The 18690-nt window shown below is 37.8% G+C and overlaps 1 protein-coding gene across 1 annotated transcript in view; it reads left to right on the top strand.

Moving 5' to 3' along the window:
* Window positions 1-18690, top strand: part of STAM2 (signal transducing adaptor molecule 2) — a 56532-nt gene that overhangs the window by 15302 nt on the left and 22540 nt on the right. Inside the window, exons 2-7 of the mRNA XM_023217439.2 lie at window positions 8271-8355; window positions 10525-10600; window positions 10705-10803; window positions 11507-11653; window positions 13844-13913; window positions 14477-14663. Coding sequence (XP_023073207.1) covers window positions 8271-8355; window positions 10525-10600; window positions 10705-10803; window positions 11507-11653; window positions 13844-13913; window positions 14477-14663 — 664 coding nt within the window. The remainder of the gene's footprint in view (window positions 1-8270; window positions 8356-10524; window positions 10601-10704; window positions 10804-11506; window positions 11654-13843; window positions 13914-14476; window positions 14664-18690) is intronic.

Raw genomic sequence — 18690 nt, 5'->3', positions numbered from 1 at the left:
GATTGTTAGTTTCCACGTGATTGGGTATTACAAGTTTTTTTTTTTTTTTTTTTTTTTTTTTTTTTTTTTGAGACAGAGTCTTGCTCTGTCGCCCAGACTGGAGTATGGTTATGTAATCTTGGCTCACTGCAACCTCCACTTCCCAGGTTCAAGTGATTCTCCTGCCTCAGCCTCCTGAGTAGCTGGAACTACAGGCGCCCACCACCACACCTGGCTAATTTTTTGTATTTTTGTAGAGACAGGGCTTCACCATGTTGGCTAGGATGGTCTCCATCTCTTGACCTCGTGATCCACCCCGCTCGTCCTCCCAAAGTGCTGGGATTACAGGTGTGAGCCCCCACACCCAGCCCATGTAATGCATTTTTTAATTGAGATATTGTACTTTTCAGTTCAGACATTCCATTTTTATAGTTTTCATTTCTCTGCTGAGCATTCACCAATCTTTGCATTCTTGAAAATATGTATAATTCTCTAAAGTTCTTTCTTGCTAAGTCTAACATTTGGGTTATGCTAACATCTGTTTTTATTGACTAATCTTGATTTTGGGATACTTGTTTGCTTATTTAGTAATTTTTTGTATTACAGTGGACATTGTGATTATTCTTTGTAGGGAGGCTAAATTAGATTGTCTTCCTCTAAATGGTGTTGAGTTTTGTCAGGTTATAATATTATTGGGGGGATCTTTTAGGTTTTGACAGGCTTGGTTTTATTCCTTGTGAGGGAGGCCTATTTTGGTTTTGAACTAAATTCTAGAGGACTTTTCCTCCTAAGGTGTGCCCTTTTTGGAATTTCAACTAAATGCATGAAGTGTTCTCTTGCTTTGTTTGGGCAGTGTTAATTAGCCTGCTTGGGCTGCTGTAACAATACCATAGGCTAGGTAGCTTACGCAGCAGAAATTTATTTTTTCACAGTTCTGGGGCCTGCAAGTCTGAGATCAAAGTGCCAGCAGAGGTGCTGTCTGGTGAGAGTTCGCCCTTTGGGTTATATACAGCCCCCTTATTCCTGTGTCCTCATATGGCTTTTCCTTGCTGTGTGTACACAAAGAGAGTGCTAGCTCTCTGGTGTATCTTCTTAAAAGGACACTAATCCTGTTGGATCAGGGTCCCATCCTTTTGGCCTCATTTAACAGTAATTACTTCCTTAGAGGCCCCATCTGCAAATACAGCCACACTGGGGATTACAGTTTCAACATAAGAATTTTGGGAGGAACACAAACATTCCATGCGTAATAGGGAGGATAACTCCCAGTGCTGCTTGACCTTTCAGCCCCACAGCAGGTAATCTCTGCTAGACCCCATAGAGACTCATCTCAAGTGTGTTTGTGTAGCCCAGCCCTTGGCCAAGGGCCTCTCATTAATCACCGTGCTTAGAAACCTGGTCTCTGTCTCTCAGCTGCTCTTCTTGGGCTAGTCCTCCTCTACTTGGGCTAGTCTTCCTTGTGCTGGACAGGAAAGTATTCCAAGGCAGAAAGCTGAGGCCATCGTAGGCTCACTACATATTTGCCTTCCCTCAAAGATCTGAGACCTGCTCTGCCTGCTGTTCATTCCCTGAAAACAATTGCCTCATCGATTTTGGTCTGTTTTATAGTTGTTTTTGGTAGGATCGCAAGTCTGGTACCAGATATGCTATCATGTTTGGAAGCAGAAGACTAGTCATGAATTTTTATTTGCAAACATAATAGGAGGAGCTTTAAAACTTTCTTGCAGGCATTCTTATTTCATGTAGTTAAATTTTTTATTACTGATAGAGCCCATTTTATTAAAAGTTTTATGGGTAGAGCTAGATTGTTTTTAAAGCTGTACTTTGAACATAATGACTGTAAAGTTGGGGGGAGCCTTTTTGTTCCTTGTAGGTAGGTATTGATGGAATTATTCTTTACCATATTGTTAGAATCTTTCTAAGCTATTTCATGTTGTATTTGAGGCTTTCTATATACAGTGATCAAAGCCTGGTGATGAAATGTTATGACTTACACCCACCAAATGCTGGCGATGTAGCATTTAGGCCCCAGGAGGGCTCTTTTAACTTTCTCCCTCTCTCTGCGTTTGACACAGAATAATATGATATAGGGCCCCAACATTGGGCAAACTGACATGCTATAAAAGACTGGTTTCTTAATTATAATATTTAAGATTTCCCAGGGGTTTAAAATACTCCTAAGTGCGCAATTTAAATGTTATTTAGCTCACTTGAAAAACGAAGTCCTTTTTGGCAGGCCATTATGAAGTCTTCAGATTTTATACTTTTTAAAAAGAGTAATTGTGAGTACTATATTTGTAGAGACTAAACTGCGCTTGATAGAGTATTCAAATCAGGAATTTTCCGTTTTCTATGGAAATTAAATCAAATAAACAATAGCCTAATTAGATATTTTAAAAATTGTTGGGAGGCTTTAGAAGGCATCAGATAGGCTTCATATTTAATGTGTTACATGACCAGAATTGGAAAAATATCATGAAAAGTTGAATTCTAGCTGGACTAGGTAGGTTATTAGATGGTCTAAAATCAGACTCACCTGATTGTGTGTCTTTGTACTCATACATATCCATACTCATAAAATTTGGTAATTGATGATGCTGGCTTCTCAGATCAATGAGGAAAGGATAGATTCTTAAATGGTAGAACTGACAAAAAATTTGTAAAAATATTTTTCTGTTCCTGCCTCACACCATGTGTGAGGTTCCAGATATACTAAATGAAGTTCTAGATACCCTAAAGATTTACATGTAAAAGGGGATTAATATTCAGAAAAGAATGTGGGTGGATATTTAATCTTCAGGTAATTCAAACAGTATGCTAAATGACACTATAAAAAGAAAAATGGTAGATTCTGTTATAGCAAAAACTACATCATAAACGAATAGGAAAGATTGGCATGAAGCTGTAAAATATATGATTTGCTTTTCAGACTCAGTATGTAAAGTTAGTCACCTGTCTAAGAAGCTCTTGAAGCATTGCCTTCCCCACTTACCCTGCCTCCTTGTTGAGACTCCCAAACATAGAGTTACTTCTCTCAGTAAATAAGAGGAGAACTAGAACTTCATAAGCCCACTAGTGCTGTTACCTTTTGTTGCCATGTGGTGTTGCTATTGAAGTTTGATCCTATGCAGCCCCTTGAATATTTGTCTGCTCAGCAGTGAAGCTTTGGTTGGTCCAGAACTTTGCAGACATCAGCCAAACCATGTCCACAGATGGGCATCAGAGTTAAAGCCCTTTTAGTTCATGTATTCAAAAGCTCTGCTGTTGTTTGCCACTTTACTCATTGTACCAGGCTAATGGAATGTGGAGGAGCAACCAACATCATTCATTCACTCATGAAACAAATATTGATGGAGCACCTACTTTGTGCCCTGCATGCTGTTTATGTACTAAGAATAATAATAGTGAACAAAACAAAAATTCGTGCTGCGATGGTTACATTCATCTGGGGGTGGAATGTGGTGAAGGGTTGTGGCAAAGACAAATGCTAAACAAAAAAAATGCTGTGAAACATCTTCAGAAAGGACTATGCACAAAATCCTCCCTCCTAATTGTTTTCTATTTAGTCTATGTGAGTCACCAATATGAATGATACCAGTAAGTATAACAAAGAAGACAGATTGAGTACTTAATGGATTTACAATCAGTTTGCTGATAGCTTCTCTCTAGCTTGTTTTGGAACTTTGTGGCCACTCTGTATATAATGGTACATTATGCAGCTACTGAAAATAGTGGTGTAGATGTATATTTCTGAATGTGGACAGATGTTTATGAGTAGAAATGCATGTTAAGAAATGATACATTTAGTATGATCACAATATTAGTGGGAAATATTTTTTCTGTACCCCTATGGTTTTCTTTGTGAGAAGGGAGTTCCATTAGTATCACCCTGAGCCTGCGCTTTGTTTTGTTTTGTTTTGTTTTGTAGAGACAGGGCTCACTCTGTTGTCCACGTTGGAGTGCAGTGGTGTGATCTTGTCTCACTGCAACCTTGACCTCCCAGGCTCAAGCCATCCTCCTACCTCAGCCTCCCAAGTAGCTGGGACTACAGGCATGGGCCATCAGGCCCAGCTAACTTTTTTGTGTTTTTTGTAGAGACAGGGTTTTACCATGTTGCCCATGCTGGTGTTGAACTCCTGGGCTCAAGTGATCTGCCTGCCTTGGCCTCTCAAGTGCTGGGACGATAGGTGTGTGCCACCTCACCTGTCTTGCCCTTGCTTTTTTATTCACTTCATCTCTGGTGTGATGACACCTGATTGGTAAGTTTGAGAATAACTGGCCTTACGTATGCCCGTCTGTGTAGGACTAGCTAGTCTTTCCACCACTACTGAGTGATTTTTCATTTACTTCTCCATGGAATAAGTTATGCAGAGGTTTATCCCTGCAGAGAGAGACTTTCACCTCTTCAGTGCTAAGGCATGCCCACTTCTGGGGTTCACTATTAAATTCATTTGGCCAGTATATCTAAAGTTTCTGTTACTAACAAAAGTGTTATTTTATTCTGTTTTGTTTCTCGTCTTGTTCATAACTTAGCCAAGGAAGAAGTTGTCTGTTTTTGGGTGCTGTCTTTGTATACCTTATACTATTTAATTTTGCATTAGCTTTTATTATTTTTGCGTGTGTGTGTGTGTGTGTATGTATATGTGTGTGTATATATGTATATATAATGTCCAGAAGGATATGCATCATAGTTTTAAAAGGGATTGGAAAAAAGTTTTTCCTTGTCTGTACTTCTGAATTCATGGAATTTATTAGATACGTAATTCAGAATAGTTAAGCCTTGAAAACAGTATAGTCTGCTCTGACTTTCCAAAGCAATAGTCTTTTTTGCACAAGGGAAGACGGTGAAAACCTAAGTAGGTATGTTTTACCTGCATAGTTTGGTGCCTGGATCTAGAACTTTCAGTAGACAAAAATATATTACTTTTCTAAAACCCCTGGTTTGTCATTTCATCACATGTCAAATCAGTTGCTTTCCATCCATAAGTAGTAGGCAATTTGCATGGCTTTTTAAAGCGAGTTCCAGCATTTAACTGAGGTTAACTGCATTGGTGTGTTTCTCTTTACTCACAAAGTATAGTTGTTTGCTAAGCTAGTTCATTTTTTGGCTTCTTTTGATTATTCCTTGCTGTTTAAAAAAAAATTACCCTGGATTCCTACCATCTTTCCTAATGATCACTGTGATACCATCTGTTGTGTGTGTGTGTTTATGTTTTGCTAGATTATTCTATATTTGAAATTACAGAGTATATGTAATAAAGAAGAAAAGACATAAAATGATACAATGTTTCTAAAGTGGTACTTTTTGTATCTCCACCTCTCCATACTAGAAGAAAAAATTGTATTCCTTGATATTGAAATTTTTGTAAAAGTCAGTAAAGTAAAAATGCTCCACAACTCAATTATTATATTCCGATCATGCTTTTTAACAGTTTACGTTTAATTAATTTATTTTATTTCTCACAATGCAGGTTAATTACTTGTCAATTTTTACTTTGATCATGTAGTATTTCAGACCACAAAAAAGATATTGAAAATAAAATCTTTTCTGGATACATACTGTACAACTTAATAAACCTTTATAAATACAGTGAAGCCCCTGTCTTCGTTTGAACCACCCCCCAAATTTGATGTTTATCCTTCTCATGCATGTTAATACTTTTATGGCCTGTGTATATATCCCTAAAGAATATAGTGTGTTTTTTGGATGTTATGAAACTCCAGGTGAAACATTCACATATTGCTGGTGGGAATGTACCATAGTATAGTTCCCTTGGAAAACTGCCCATTCCTAAAAAAGTTAAACAGAGTTATCATATGACACAGCATTTCTACTCCTAGATATATGCCAAAGGAAAATGAAAACATGATGTCTACACAGAGACTTGTACATGAATGTTCATAGCATCAGTGCATTATTTATATTAGCCAAAAAGTGGGGTTTTTTTGTTTTTGTTTTTTTTTTTTGAGATGGAATTTTGCTCTGTCGCCCAGGCTGGAGTGCAGTGGCGCGATTTCTGCTCACTGCAAGCTCCTTCTCCCAGGTTCACACCATTCTCCTGCCTCAGCCTCCTAAGTAGCTGGGACTACAGGCACCCACCACCATGCCCAGCTAATTTTTTGTAATTTTAGTAGTGACGGAGTTTCACCTGTTAGCCAGGATAGTCTCGATCCCCTGACCTCGTGATCCGCCCAGCTCGGCCTCCCAAAGTGCCATGAGCCACCGCTACCAGCCCAAAAACGTTTTTGAAAATCCAAATGTTGACTGGCATGGTAGCTCAAACTTGTAATCTCAGCACTTACGGAGGCTGAGGCGGGCAGATCACTTGAGCCCAGCAGTTTGAGACCAACCTGGGCAACAACATGGCAAAACCCCATCTCCACAAAAAATGCAAAACTTAGTTGAGCGTGATGGTGCACACCTGTGGTCCTAGCTACTCGGGAAGCCGAGGTGGGAAGATCATGTGAGCCCTTGGGAGATCAAGGCTGCAGTGAGTCGTGATCACACCACTGCACACCAGCCTGGGCAACAGAGTGAGACCCTGTCTCAGTAAGCCAGCCAACCAGCCAACCAAGCAGCCAGCCAACCCAGATGTTCATGAACTGGTGAATGGATAAATGTGGTATATCTATACAGTGGAATATTATTTAGCCATAAGAAGCAATGAAGTACTGATACATGCTACAACGTGGATGACCCTTGCAAGCATTATGCCAAATAACAGAAGCCAGTCAGAAAAGAACATATATTGTATGGTTCTATTGATATGAAAAATCCAGAATAGGTAAATCTTTGGAGACAGAAAGTAGACAAGTGGTTGCCTGGGGCTGGGAGTATGTAGGGAGAATGAACAGTAACTGCCAGTGGGTATGGATTTCTCTTGGAAGTGATTAAATGTTCTCAAATTAGATACTGGTCAACTCTATGAATATAGTCAAAACATTAAATTGTACATTTTAAATGTGTTGATACGTGCATTATAGCAATAAAGCTGTCTTTAAAAAACTCATGTAGCTGGGTGCAGTGGCTCATGCCTGTAATCCCAGCACTTTGGGAGGCCAAGGTGGGCAGATCACAAGGTCAGGAGTTTGAGACCAGCCTGACCAATATGGTAACACCCCATCTCTACTAAAAATACAAAAATTAGCCGAGCATGATGGCGGGCACCTGTAGTCCCAGATACTTGGGAGGCTGAGGCAGGAGAATCGCTTGAACCTGGGAGGCAGAGGTTGCAGTCAGCTGAGATTGTGCCACTTCACTCCAGCCAGCCTGGGCAACAGAGTGAGACTCTGTCTCAAAAAAAAAAAAAAAAAAAAAAAAAACGGAAAAAAGAAAAAAGGAAGAAAAACAACTCATGTAAATATTATAAATTCTTCTGCTGTTAGCTTTTTTGACTCAGCATTATAAGCCCAAGCAAATCATGTTTTTGAGTTTCATAAATTTTTGTTCATTTAATTTTGTATCCCTCATTTCATATTCCATTGTATGAATTTACTATATTAATCAGTTTTTCTTTTTGCTGTTGAAAACAATGCTTCAGGCTGGGTGCAGTGGCCTGTAATCCCAACATTTGGGAGGCCAAGGAGGAGGATTCCTTGAGCCCAGGAGTTCAAGACCAACCTGGGCAACATAGTGAGACCCCTTCTCTATTAAAAAAAATTTACAAAACCAATGCTTTATTGGACAGTTTAGTGCATATTTACTTGTATGATATACTTTCTAATTTTTTTAAGAGATAGGGTCTCACCCTGTCACCCAGGCTGGATAGCTCACTGCGGCCTTGAATTTATAGGCAAAGCAATCCTCCCATTTCAGCCTCCCAAGTAGCTAAGATTACAGGCATTTGCCACCATGCCTGGCTAATTTATAAAATTTATTTTTTGTAGAGACAGGGTCTCACTGTATTGCCCAGGCTGGTCTCGAACTCCTGGCCTCAAACGATCCTCCTGCCTTGGCCTCCCATTGGTGGGATTACAGGCATGAGCCACCATACCCAGTCCTGATGATACATTTTTAAAACTTTCTTCCAAATTAGAATTTTATGGGATTATTGATACTTAGTAATTTGTTTATTTAGAAGGCATTTAATTGCTTTACCTCAAGATATTTAGTGCATTTAATTATACAATTTAAAATCTAAGTTGGTAGAAGTACTTTTGTCTTCTGAAGGTCATCTGTAGTATCTTCGGCAAGAGAAAAGGTAGGATTTTTAAAATGTTGGGCCTTTACTGGTATTTTAGTGTTATATGAGATGTGTCCTCATTGTTGTGTATGCTAATATATTTTATAGAAAAAGCCACAAATGAGTACAACACTACAGAAGATTGGAGTCTTATTATGGACATATGTGACAAAGTTGGAAGTACTCCTAATGGGTAAGATGTCCACTCATGCTCAGTGAATGTCTAGGAACTTGATAACCAGTGTCTCTTTTTGTGAAGTAACTTTGAGAGAACAATGAGACTTTATCACAGTTGACCCTTGAACAACACAGATTTAAACTGCGAGGGCCCACTTATGCATAGGTTTTCTTCCACCTCTGCCACCTCTAAGACTGCAAGACCAACCCCTCTTCCTCCAACTCATGATTTCCTTAACAACATTTATTTTTTCTAGCTTACCTTATTGTAAGAATACAGTATATTATGTATATATGAAATATATGTCCATCTACTGTTTATGCTATTGGTGAAGAGCTTCTGGTTAAGAGTAGGCTGTTAGTTGGCTGGGCTCAGTGGCTCATGCCTGTAATCCCAGCACTTTGAGAGGCTGAGGTGAGCAGATCACTTGAGGTCAGGAGTTCGAAACCAGCCTGAGCCAATATGGTAAAACCTCGTCTCTACTAAAAATACAAATCTTGGGCCGGGCGCGGTGGCTCAAGCCTGTAATCCCAGCACTTTGGGAGGCCGAGACGGGCGGATCACAAGGTCAGGAGATCGAGACCATCCTGGCAAACCTGGTGAAACCCCATCTCTACTAAAAAACAAAAAAAACTAGCCGGGTGAGGTGGCGGGCGCCTGTGGTCCCAGCTACTCGGGAGGCTGAGGCAGGAGAATGGCGTAAACCCGGGAGGCGCAGCTTGCAGTGAGCTGAGATCGGGCCACTGCACTCCAGCCTGGAGGACAGAGCAAGACTCCATCTCAAAAAAAAAAAAAAAAAAAAATACAAATCTTAGCTAGACATAATAGTGTGCACCTGTAATCCCAGCTACTTGGGAGGCTGAGACAGGAGAATCACTTGAACCCAGGAGGCAGAGGTTGCAGTGAACTGAGATGGCACCACTGCACTCCAGCCTGGGCAGCAGAGTGAGACTCTTGTCTCAAAAAAAAAAAAAAAAAAAAAAAGATTAGGCTATTAATAGTTAAGTTTTTGGGGAATCAAAAGTTATACACAGATTTTCGGCTGTGTGGGGTGTTGGTGCCCCTAACTTTCATGTACTTAAAGGGTCAGTTGTTGTCCTTTTGGGACATAAAAGTTAAAAAAGCCCAATTGCTGGATTTATGGGATTAACTTCATCCTGAAGGAACAAATGAAAAAGAGTTCAACTGAAAATCTGCTTTAGTCACACAGGTGATGAAAGCCTTGACACAATAGGGATACATGATAACAATGTTTAGGTGAGTTATTTAAGGAATTCCTCTGGGAGTTCTATATGTATGGAAACTTTTAAATAATGAAGCAGATAGCACAATAGATAATATAACAAAAAAGTCTTTGAGTAATATACATATAAATATAATAGGTTAACAAATGAAAAAAGTGAATATAAAAAATGCTTTTGGGAAGATGTGGCAATTAGCTGAACTATATGTTAGAAATTTAGAAGAGTGATGAAAGCATTTGTTTTAACATTAAAACTTTTCATAGTATATTCACATGTTTATACTTTATATATCATGTTAGATTTTTTTCAAGATGAGATTTTGCTGTCTGAAAGCTAAATCTGTCTTGAAGAAATGGAACGATCTGGTATACGTCTCTTGTGTTGACAGACCGTTTGTAAAGTGGTTTGTCTCTTAATTTTGGAATACACAACATTTGCAACATGCTTTTTTTTAAAAGTTCTATGAGCCTATAAACAAAATATTGTGTAAAATCATTTTATATATTTATTCCTTTAATAACATGAAATTTCCAGGATTTTAGTTTATTTTATTTTTATTTTATACTTACTTTATTTTATTTTGAGTCAGAGTCTCTCTCTGTCATCCAGGCTGGAGTACGGTGGCATGACACAGCTCACTGCAGCCTCCTGGGCTCAAACAATCCTCTTGCCTCAGCCTCCTGAGTAGCGAGGAGTACAGACACACGCCACCATGCCCAGCTAATTTTTAAATTTTTTATAGAGATAGAAATTCTTACTTTGTTGTCCAGGCTGGTCTCAAATTCCTGGGCTCAAGTGGTCCTCCTGCCTTGGCTTCCCAAAGTGGTGGAATTACAGGCTTGAGCCATTAAATATAAAAGTATTTGGTAATAGAATAATACCTTAATGTTTGAATTACATTTATCAATAAATTCTTAACTGTCTCTTTTTTTTTTTTTAGAGCGAAAGATTGCCTAAAAGCCATAATGAAAAGGGTAAATCATAAGGTTCCACATGTTGCTCTGCAGGCACTAACTGTGAGTACAAGTCATGTTATTATTTGACACAAATTTTAAATGTTTTTAATTACAGTAAGTTAATATTTTAACATTTGTATATTAATTTTTATTTCAATTAATAGCTTCTTGGGGCTTGTGTGGCAAACTGTGGGAAGATATTTCATTTAGAAGTATGTTCCCGTGATTTTGCAACAGAAGTACGTGCTGTGATTAAAAATAAGGTAAATTTTAAAAACAGAATAAATTTAAGTCATTAAAAAATACATAGATTGTATGTTGTTATTATATGTGGTATTACTAAAGTATTATAAATGAAGTCATTTTTAGATACATTGAAATGAAATAAAGTGTTCTGATATTTGATTTTTTAATTTGTAGCACCAAAAACTCTTCTCCCCAAAGTATATATACTGTAGATAATAGCAAATCCTTTTTGAGGGCCAGTAAGTAGTCATTGCTTTAGGCATTTTATATATACTGTCTTGTTGAATGTTCTTAACTACCCTTGGAGCATTAGATTCTTGGAAATTAGATTCTCTTATCATTCTTATTTTATAAATGCAAAAACTGAGACTTAGAAGTAACTTGTCCAAGGTCATGCAGCTAGTAAGTGGAATAGCTAAGATTTACATCCAAGTTTCTCTTGTTCCATTCTCCAAAACATGGAGGAAATAATCTCTGAATATAAAAGATTTGTTGTCATTATAGTAAGACTTAGGAATTGGTGTTAAAAACAGTCATTTTGCATGAAATAGCATGTAAATAGGCATCTGTCATTTACTCAACTAGGCTAGAAATTGCTGGACTTTTGTTGATGTTCACATAATTAAAGAGAATTTTGATGGTAATTCTCCTTGTTAAATAATTTAAGTACTTATTTTAACCGTAGATTTGTGTTCATTTCCCTTTCCTTTTCTTTAAAAGGCACATCCTAAAGTATGTGAAAAACTGAAATCTTTAATGGTGGAGTGGTCAGAAGAATTTCAGAAGGACCCTCAGTTTAGTCTAATATCTGCAACTATTAAATCTATGAAAGAGGAAGGAATTACTTTTCCTCCAGCAGGTTCTCAGGTGAGAGATTCATTCAGACCCATGGTTGACCCTGTAATAATTTGAAGGTTTGTATATTATGTAAAGACTAGGCAAGGTATGTCTAGATTATCATTTTCCACCTCTACTTCCCAAATGACTCTCTAGCATAGTGCCTTCCTTACATTTAGTAGACATACTAGTTTTTATGTGTATTTCTTCCACATAGCAGAACCTTGAGAAGTTAATCAGACAAAAATAGTGTATTTAATGTTTCTCTAAGTCTGCAGTCATGTAAAAGGCATAGGTGTATGACATAGCCCTTATAGTCGAGAAATTTGTGGCAAATTTGAACGATAGCTTTATACATGTGAAAAATAACTAATTTGGATTGTAAGTGACAAACATAGGATGAGGGGAATAGACTGTATGCTGTCTGTCTGAATACTAAAGAGAGAAAGAGGTGACTACCGATTGGAATGGTGAAGAAGGTAAAGAGGTAGAATTTTGAAACTTGAATGTATTAATATTTTGTTAGAAGTGAAGAAGTCACACCAGGAGATAAGTGAAATGAACAAATTCATGGAATTGAGAGGCTCAAGACTTGTTTGTTGAAGAGTGAAAATGCCTAGAGTGAATGCTTTACATATAAGATGGATGGAAATGTAAGACTAGAAATTTGTTTGCTGGGAGAGGGGATAGCTTTAGAACTGGGGTGTGGAGGCAGGGATGTTGACTCATGGAGTGGGCTGTTTTTTTAGGTCTAGGGGAAGAAACTATTCCTTGGATTTTGCTCTCAGTACCTTATTCCCTCCCATTAATATTAGGATATGGGCTAGGGAAAGAGACTATGAGAAGTACTATATTTTCTTTTCTTTTAGATCATAGATTAAAGAGAAAAATAGATGCTTTTTTTTTTTTTTGGAGACGGAGTTTCACTCTTGTTGTCCAGGCCGGAGTGCAGTGGCGCAACCTCGGCTCACTGCAATCTCCGTCTCCTGGGTTCAAGCAATTTTCCTGCCTCTGCCTCTAGAGTAGCTAGGATTACAGGTGCCTCCTACCTCCATGCCCGGCTAATTTTTTGTATTTTTAGTAGAGATGGGGTTTCACCATGTGATCAGGCTGGTCTCAAACTTCTGGCCTCAGGTGATCCACCTGCCTCGACCTCCCAAAGTGCTGGCATTACAGGCATGAGCCACACCAACTGAAAAAAGATTATAGCTGACCAGACCTAAGAGTACAAGGTAGAGTTTTGAGACAAGAGTCTTATAAATAATAAAAAGGAAACATTTTCCTGTTCTGTCCTTTCTGCATATTTTTCTGAAAAAATCTATGTAAAAAACTGGTTGATGGATCGGAGTCCTAGATACCTGTCTTACATGCCATTTATTAAATTCAAGCATGACCTTCCTTAGTTCTCTGCTTTGCCTGGCAGACCACTGCCACCCAGCCACAGTAACTAGTAAAAGGAATTCACACGTATTCCTAGAACTGCATCTCTTGTCTCTGTCCCCACTCCTCTCTCTTCAGTGATGATCATGACTTCTTGCTGGCACTTCTCATGTAGCTGTACTCCTGTAGCAGTAGAGCTCCTCTCACTAAGAGACCTTGAGATCAGGAATACAATCAGGAAAGAGTCATATTTTTTATTCTATTAATATTTAAGTACTTTCTGTATGCCAAGTTCTGTGTTAGATTTATGCAAAATCTAAGCCAGTTTGAGTCCTGTGTGAGTTGATAATGTTTTCTTGAAAAATCTGATGTTTTATTTTAGTATTTGAAAACAATTACTTAAAATTATGATAAAGAACTTCACTTTTAGACCAGTCATGGTGGCTCATGCCTGTAATCTTAGCTCTTTGGGAGGCTGAGACAGGAGAATCACTTGAGGCTAAGAGTTGCAGATCAGCCTGGGAAACATAGTGAGACCCTGTCTCTACAAAAAATAAAAATTAGCCAGGTGTGGAGGCATATACTTGTAGTTCCAGCTTCCCAGGAGGCTGAGGCAAGAGGATCACTTGAGCCCAGGAGTTGGAGGTTTCAGTGAGCTATGACTGTGCCATGCACTCCAGCCTGGCTGACAGAGTGAGACCGTGTCTCAGAAAAGAACTTCACTGTTAAATGAAACTCAGTTATATCAGTATTTTTTAAAATTTAGCATCTGCAAGTAGTTATAGAGCTTGTGTTTTGTTTGAAGAGATAGTTGTGTTCATTTTACTCATACATTTACAGACTGTCTCTGCTGCTGCCAAGAATGATACGTCATCGAACAAAAACAAAGAGGATGAAGACATAGCTAAAGGTAAATGATCAAGCATGTGTAAGTTAGCGTTGCTTAAAATATCTTTGCCAGAACATTTTTTTAAATAAAAATGATAATAAAACTAGTATACTTTTATTTCTACCTCAAATCTAAAAACCAGTAGCATCCAAAAAGTGAGGAAAACAAATGACATGCTGTCAAATGAATTTAATTCATTATCTTTTTTCAATAATATATATTTGATGTGTTACCTTTGGAGAGATTACATTTGACCTTTTTTTAATGCCAAAGTTATGAGTCAAGCACAGAAATATGTTCATGGCTTATCCTATATGGAAAGCTACCCATATTATAATGTCACAATCTGTTTGCTATAAAAATAATTGCTGCTGTATATGACAGACCGTGATAATAAGGAATGAGCAAAAACTTTATTTTAAAAATGTCATGGTTCCCTGCCCTGCCCCACCCTCCCGAAAGTTAACTGTAGCTTGTAATTAGACAAATAAAATGCTTGATTTATTCTTACTAAATTTTACATTGTCATCTAATGTTTATCAAAATTAATTCCAGTTGCTTTGCATTTTAATTTTTGAAACTAGCTATTGAATTATCGCTGCAAGAACAGAAACAACCACACACAGAAACAAAATCCTTATATCCATCTGCAGAAATTCAGTTAAATAATAAGGTTGCACGGAAAGTGAGAGCTTTATATGATTTTGAAGCTGTTGAGGACAATGAACTCACCTTTAAACATGGTGAAATAATTATTGTTTTGGATGACAGGTATGTTTTAAATCTTTATGGGAAGTTTTAAAGTGTAATGCCCTTCTTTTAGAATCCAGAGTATTCAGTTCTTTGACTTTTAGTGTATTTAAATAATAATAGAACCTTTTTATACCTTGTTTTTTCCTAAAATAAAAGGTAGATAATGTGAGCCTCCTCTCGTTATATTTGATAATTTGTTTGTTATATTTGATAATTTATGTATTGGATGAAAAACGTATTAAATATTGCGGATGACCACAAGTGGGAAACATGTAAATACTCAGTTACTTGCATATGTTTACGTTGGCAGTTGTGTGTACCGAAATTACTGGCAGAAAAACTTTAGGAAGAAATATAGCGATATACCCTTGATCAAAGCACCAAAAGCTATACTTGGCTCCTCCCCATTTCTTAATCTACTACTGTACTCTCCTCAGAATTTTCCTGCCATTTAAAGCTGTCATAAAAAATAGATCAATCTCTGTTGAGCTTAATACTGATCTGTACTTTTAAAAGAAATTCATGAAACTTAGCAACAGTGAGAAGTAAGCTTGTTGCTGTGAACAGAGATTGCAGATGTATTTGGTATCCATTATAAATAACTTAGTTATTTATAATGCACTAGTCTAATATTTCTAGTATATTTTAAGATAAAGGGTAGATAAGTAATGGTTTTACTTTGCTGTGGTAAATATTTATTGAGAAAATGTTATGTAATCGACTATTTATAATTAATAACAAATGAGGATGCAGTTGTCTTCATAAAACCTAGAATAAAGTAAGGGAGTTAAAATTACAATATAGACAGTTGTATGGAAGGCAGAGTGTGGTGAATACCATAAAAGAAGTGCTGTTGGAGCCCAGATAGCAGATTTATACTTGGTGCAAGCATCTGGCAAAGAAGGCTTATCCTAGGGTTCCATTTCAGTTGTTTCTTGATTGGTTTTGATAAGATAAAAAATTTTGCAAGAAATTGAGGATAGGAAAAGGAAGGTCTCTTAGACAATGAAGATAGTACCATCTTTACTTAGAAAATCTTTTTTGCATGAGGAAAAAATTTTTTAAATAATCATTTGGAGTGGAACACCATGATCCCTGAAGGAGAATAGATAGAAATGCAGATACTTCTCAACTTATATTAGCCTACAGTTGGGCAAAATCATCTAACACAAAACCTATTTATTATAATAAAGTATTGAATATCTCATGTGACTTATTGAATACTGTACTGAAAGTTAAAACCAGAATGGTTTATGGGTACCTCAGTGTGTATCACTTTTGCACCATCGTAAGTCATGCCATCATGAGTTTGAGACTGTCTGTAAAGGTGGAGAGAAAGAGTGTGGGCTCTGAACACTGACAGTCTAAAATGTCAAGCTTATAAGTGTCTTTTAGTTAGAGTACTTACAAAAGAGCTTATGTTTACTGTTTTGATACTCTTATACAACTATGAAGTTAAAGATATTTATAAAATAAAAACAAAATGGGTGGTTTTATCTAAGATTTTAATTCAGAGCATTGCTTTATATAATAAAATTTTCTAAAATAAGCTACTGCTCACCAAACAATTTTCAATTAAGGTTTATCACCACAAAAAAGAACTTTTTAAATTGTAACTGCTAAAAGAATTCAACATGAATATGACGGAATATGTAGGTCAATTGCTGTCATTTTGACAACAGTACATCACAATTTTATAGTTGCTGTAAGCATGCTTATGGGTAAAATATTGTCATTCTAGGTGATTGGTAATCGCTGGTAAACAAATGCAAACTTGCATGCTAAAGTTAAATGACAGTCTTCAGTTAAAAGGAGGTCGTCCACAAAATGACTCTACTCATTGTTTTTATACCTTTGTGAAATGTAAAGCATAAAATTTTCACACACACAAGTCCCTTGAAGTCTCTTGAAAACATATCATTCATGGATCTCCATTTAAGAACCATTGAGCTGGCAGGGCATGGTGGCTCACACCTGTAATCCCAGCATTTTGGGAGGCTGAGGTGGGCCGATCATGAGGTCAGGAGTTCGAGACCACCTTGGCCAATATGGTGAAACCCCATCTCTATTAAAAAAACAAAAATTAGCTGTGCCTGGTGGCGCACGCCTGTAGTCCCAGCTACTTGGGAGGCTGAGGCAGGAGAATCGCCGGAAACTGGGAGGCGGAGGTTGCAGTGAGCCGAGATTGTACAACTATACTCCAGCCTGGATGACAGAGCGAGACTCTGTCTCAAAAACAAACAAACAAACAAAAACCATTGAGCTGATAGAAAAGGTTCACATTTCTTATTTATTTATTTGAGGCGGAGTCTCCCTCTGTCACCCAGGCTGGAGTGCAGTGGTGCCATCTCAGCTCACTGCAACCCCCGCCTCCTGTGTTCAGGTGATTCTCTTGCCTCAGCCTCTCCGGTGGCTGGGATTACAGGCATGCGCCACCGTGCCCAGCTAATTTTTGTATTTTTAGTAGAGACAGGGTTTCACCACGTTAGCCAGGCTGGTCTCGAACTCCTGACTTCAGGTGATCTGCCTACCTTGGCCTCCCAAAGTGCTGGGATTACAGGTGTGAGTCACTGCGCCGGCCCAAAGGTGCACATTTTTTATTAACAGAGTATATCAAGAAAAGCTTTTCACTTTCTACATTTTAGCTTTATCTTACCACTCCATGTTTCTTTTCTTTTCTTTTTCTTTCCTTTTTTTGAGACAGGGTCTCACTCTTTCGCCCAGGCTGGAGTGCAATGGCATGATCTCAGCTCACTGCAGCCTCCACCTCCCAGGTTCAAGCGATTCTCCCACCTCAGCCTCCTGAGTAGCTAGGAATACAGGCATGCACCACCATGCCCAGCTAATTTTTTGTACTTTTAGGAGTAGAGACAGGGTTTCACCATGTTGGCCAGGCTGGTCTGAAACTCCTGGCCTCAAGTGATCCACCCGCCTCAGCCTCCCAAAGTGCCAGGATTACAGGCGTGAGCCACCATGCCTGGCCCACTCCATGTTTGTTTTCTGTGTACCATTTCAAATAATCAAGTGGAATTTTTGCGGTTCCAAAAATGCCATTTTCCGCTTAGTCCTCTGTAGCATTGTACCTTTGGTTCTGTCTGCCTGGAAAGCCCTGCTGAAGGAGGTAAAAGCATTTAGAAAAGGAGAAGAACTTTACTTTCAAGGATAGGTTGCAAGGCAGTCCAAGCTTTAGAAAAGATGCCTCCCTATATTAAAAAATAAAACAGGTATTTTAAGGAATAAGACCCCCACAAGATTACCAAGTTTTTCCAGGTTTACTATTCATATGTTCATGGTAGAAATAGCAGTTTTCTCATGTGATTCTTATATCCAGAGAGGACATTACTACCTTCAGTCATTGTCATTGCAAAACTTAGCAGGTGAGTACTTTTTGTTAAGAAATCAATAGTTAAAAGGAAAGGCTCAAGTTTTCATGTACTTTGAGACCTAAAACTAAGTATGGTAACATTTTTTGTTTTATCTCAGAATACAGAGGTTTTTGTTCTTTGTGCCTTGTTTTCTTGCTTATCAATAATGGCAGGAGGGGAAAATGTCATTTTTATTTCCACAGCCTTAATTTTCTTTTCCTCCTGGCAAGTGCCTACTTAACCTTCAAAACCCGTGTCAGATTTTATATCCTCTGGGAAGCCTTTCAGCCTTTCTCTGCTTTTTAGTTCCCAGTGGAGTTAGGAGTTCCCTTCTTTGAGCTATAGCTCTCTGAACATATATAACAGCATTTCTCATACTGTATTTTAAACAGAGTCATTTCTCAGTTCCTTAGAGGGTTGGTTCTAGGACCCCTCTTGATACCAAAATACACAGATGCAAGTCTTCGATATAAAATGGCATCATATTTGCATGTAACTTACACATATCTTCCTATATACTTTAAATTATCTCTAGATAATTTATAGTACCTGATACAGTGTAAATGCTATGCAAATCATTATATTGTATTTTTAACTACAACATACTGTATTTTAAAATTTTTGGGTTTTTTTTTTGTTGTTGTATTGTCATTTTTGTTTATCTTTCATGGATACTTTTC

This window comes from Piliocolobus tephrosceles, chromosome 11 (genome assembly GCF_002776525.5).
Source record: "Piliocolobus tephrosceles isolate RC106 chromosome 11, ASM277652v3, whole genome shotgun sequence".
Lineage (NCBI taxonomy): Eukaryota > Metazoa > Chordata > Mammalia > Primates > Cercopithecidae > Piliocolobus > Piliocolobus tephrosceles.
Note: the sequence above shows the minus strand (reverse complement) of the source record. Positions and strands in the feature narration are given on the sequence as shown.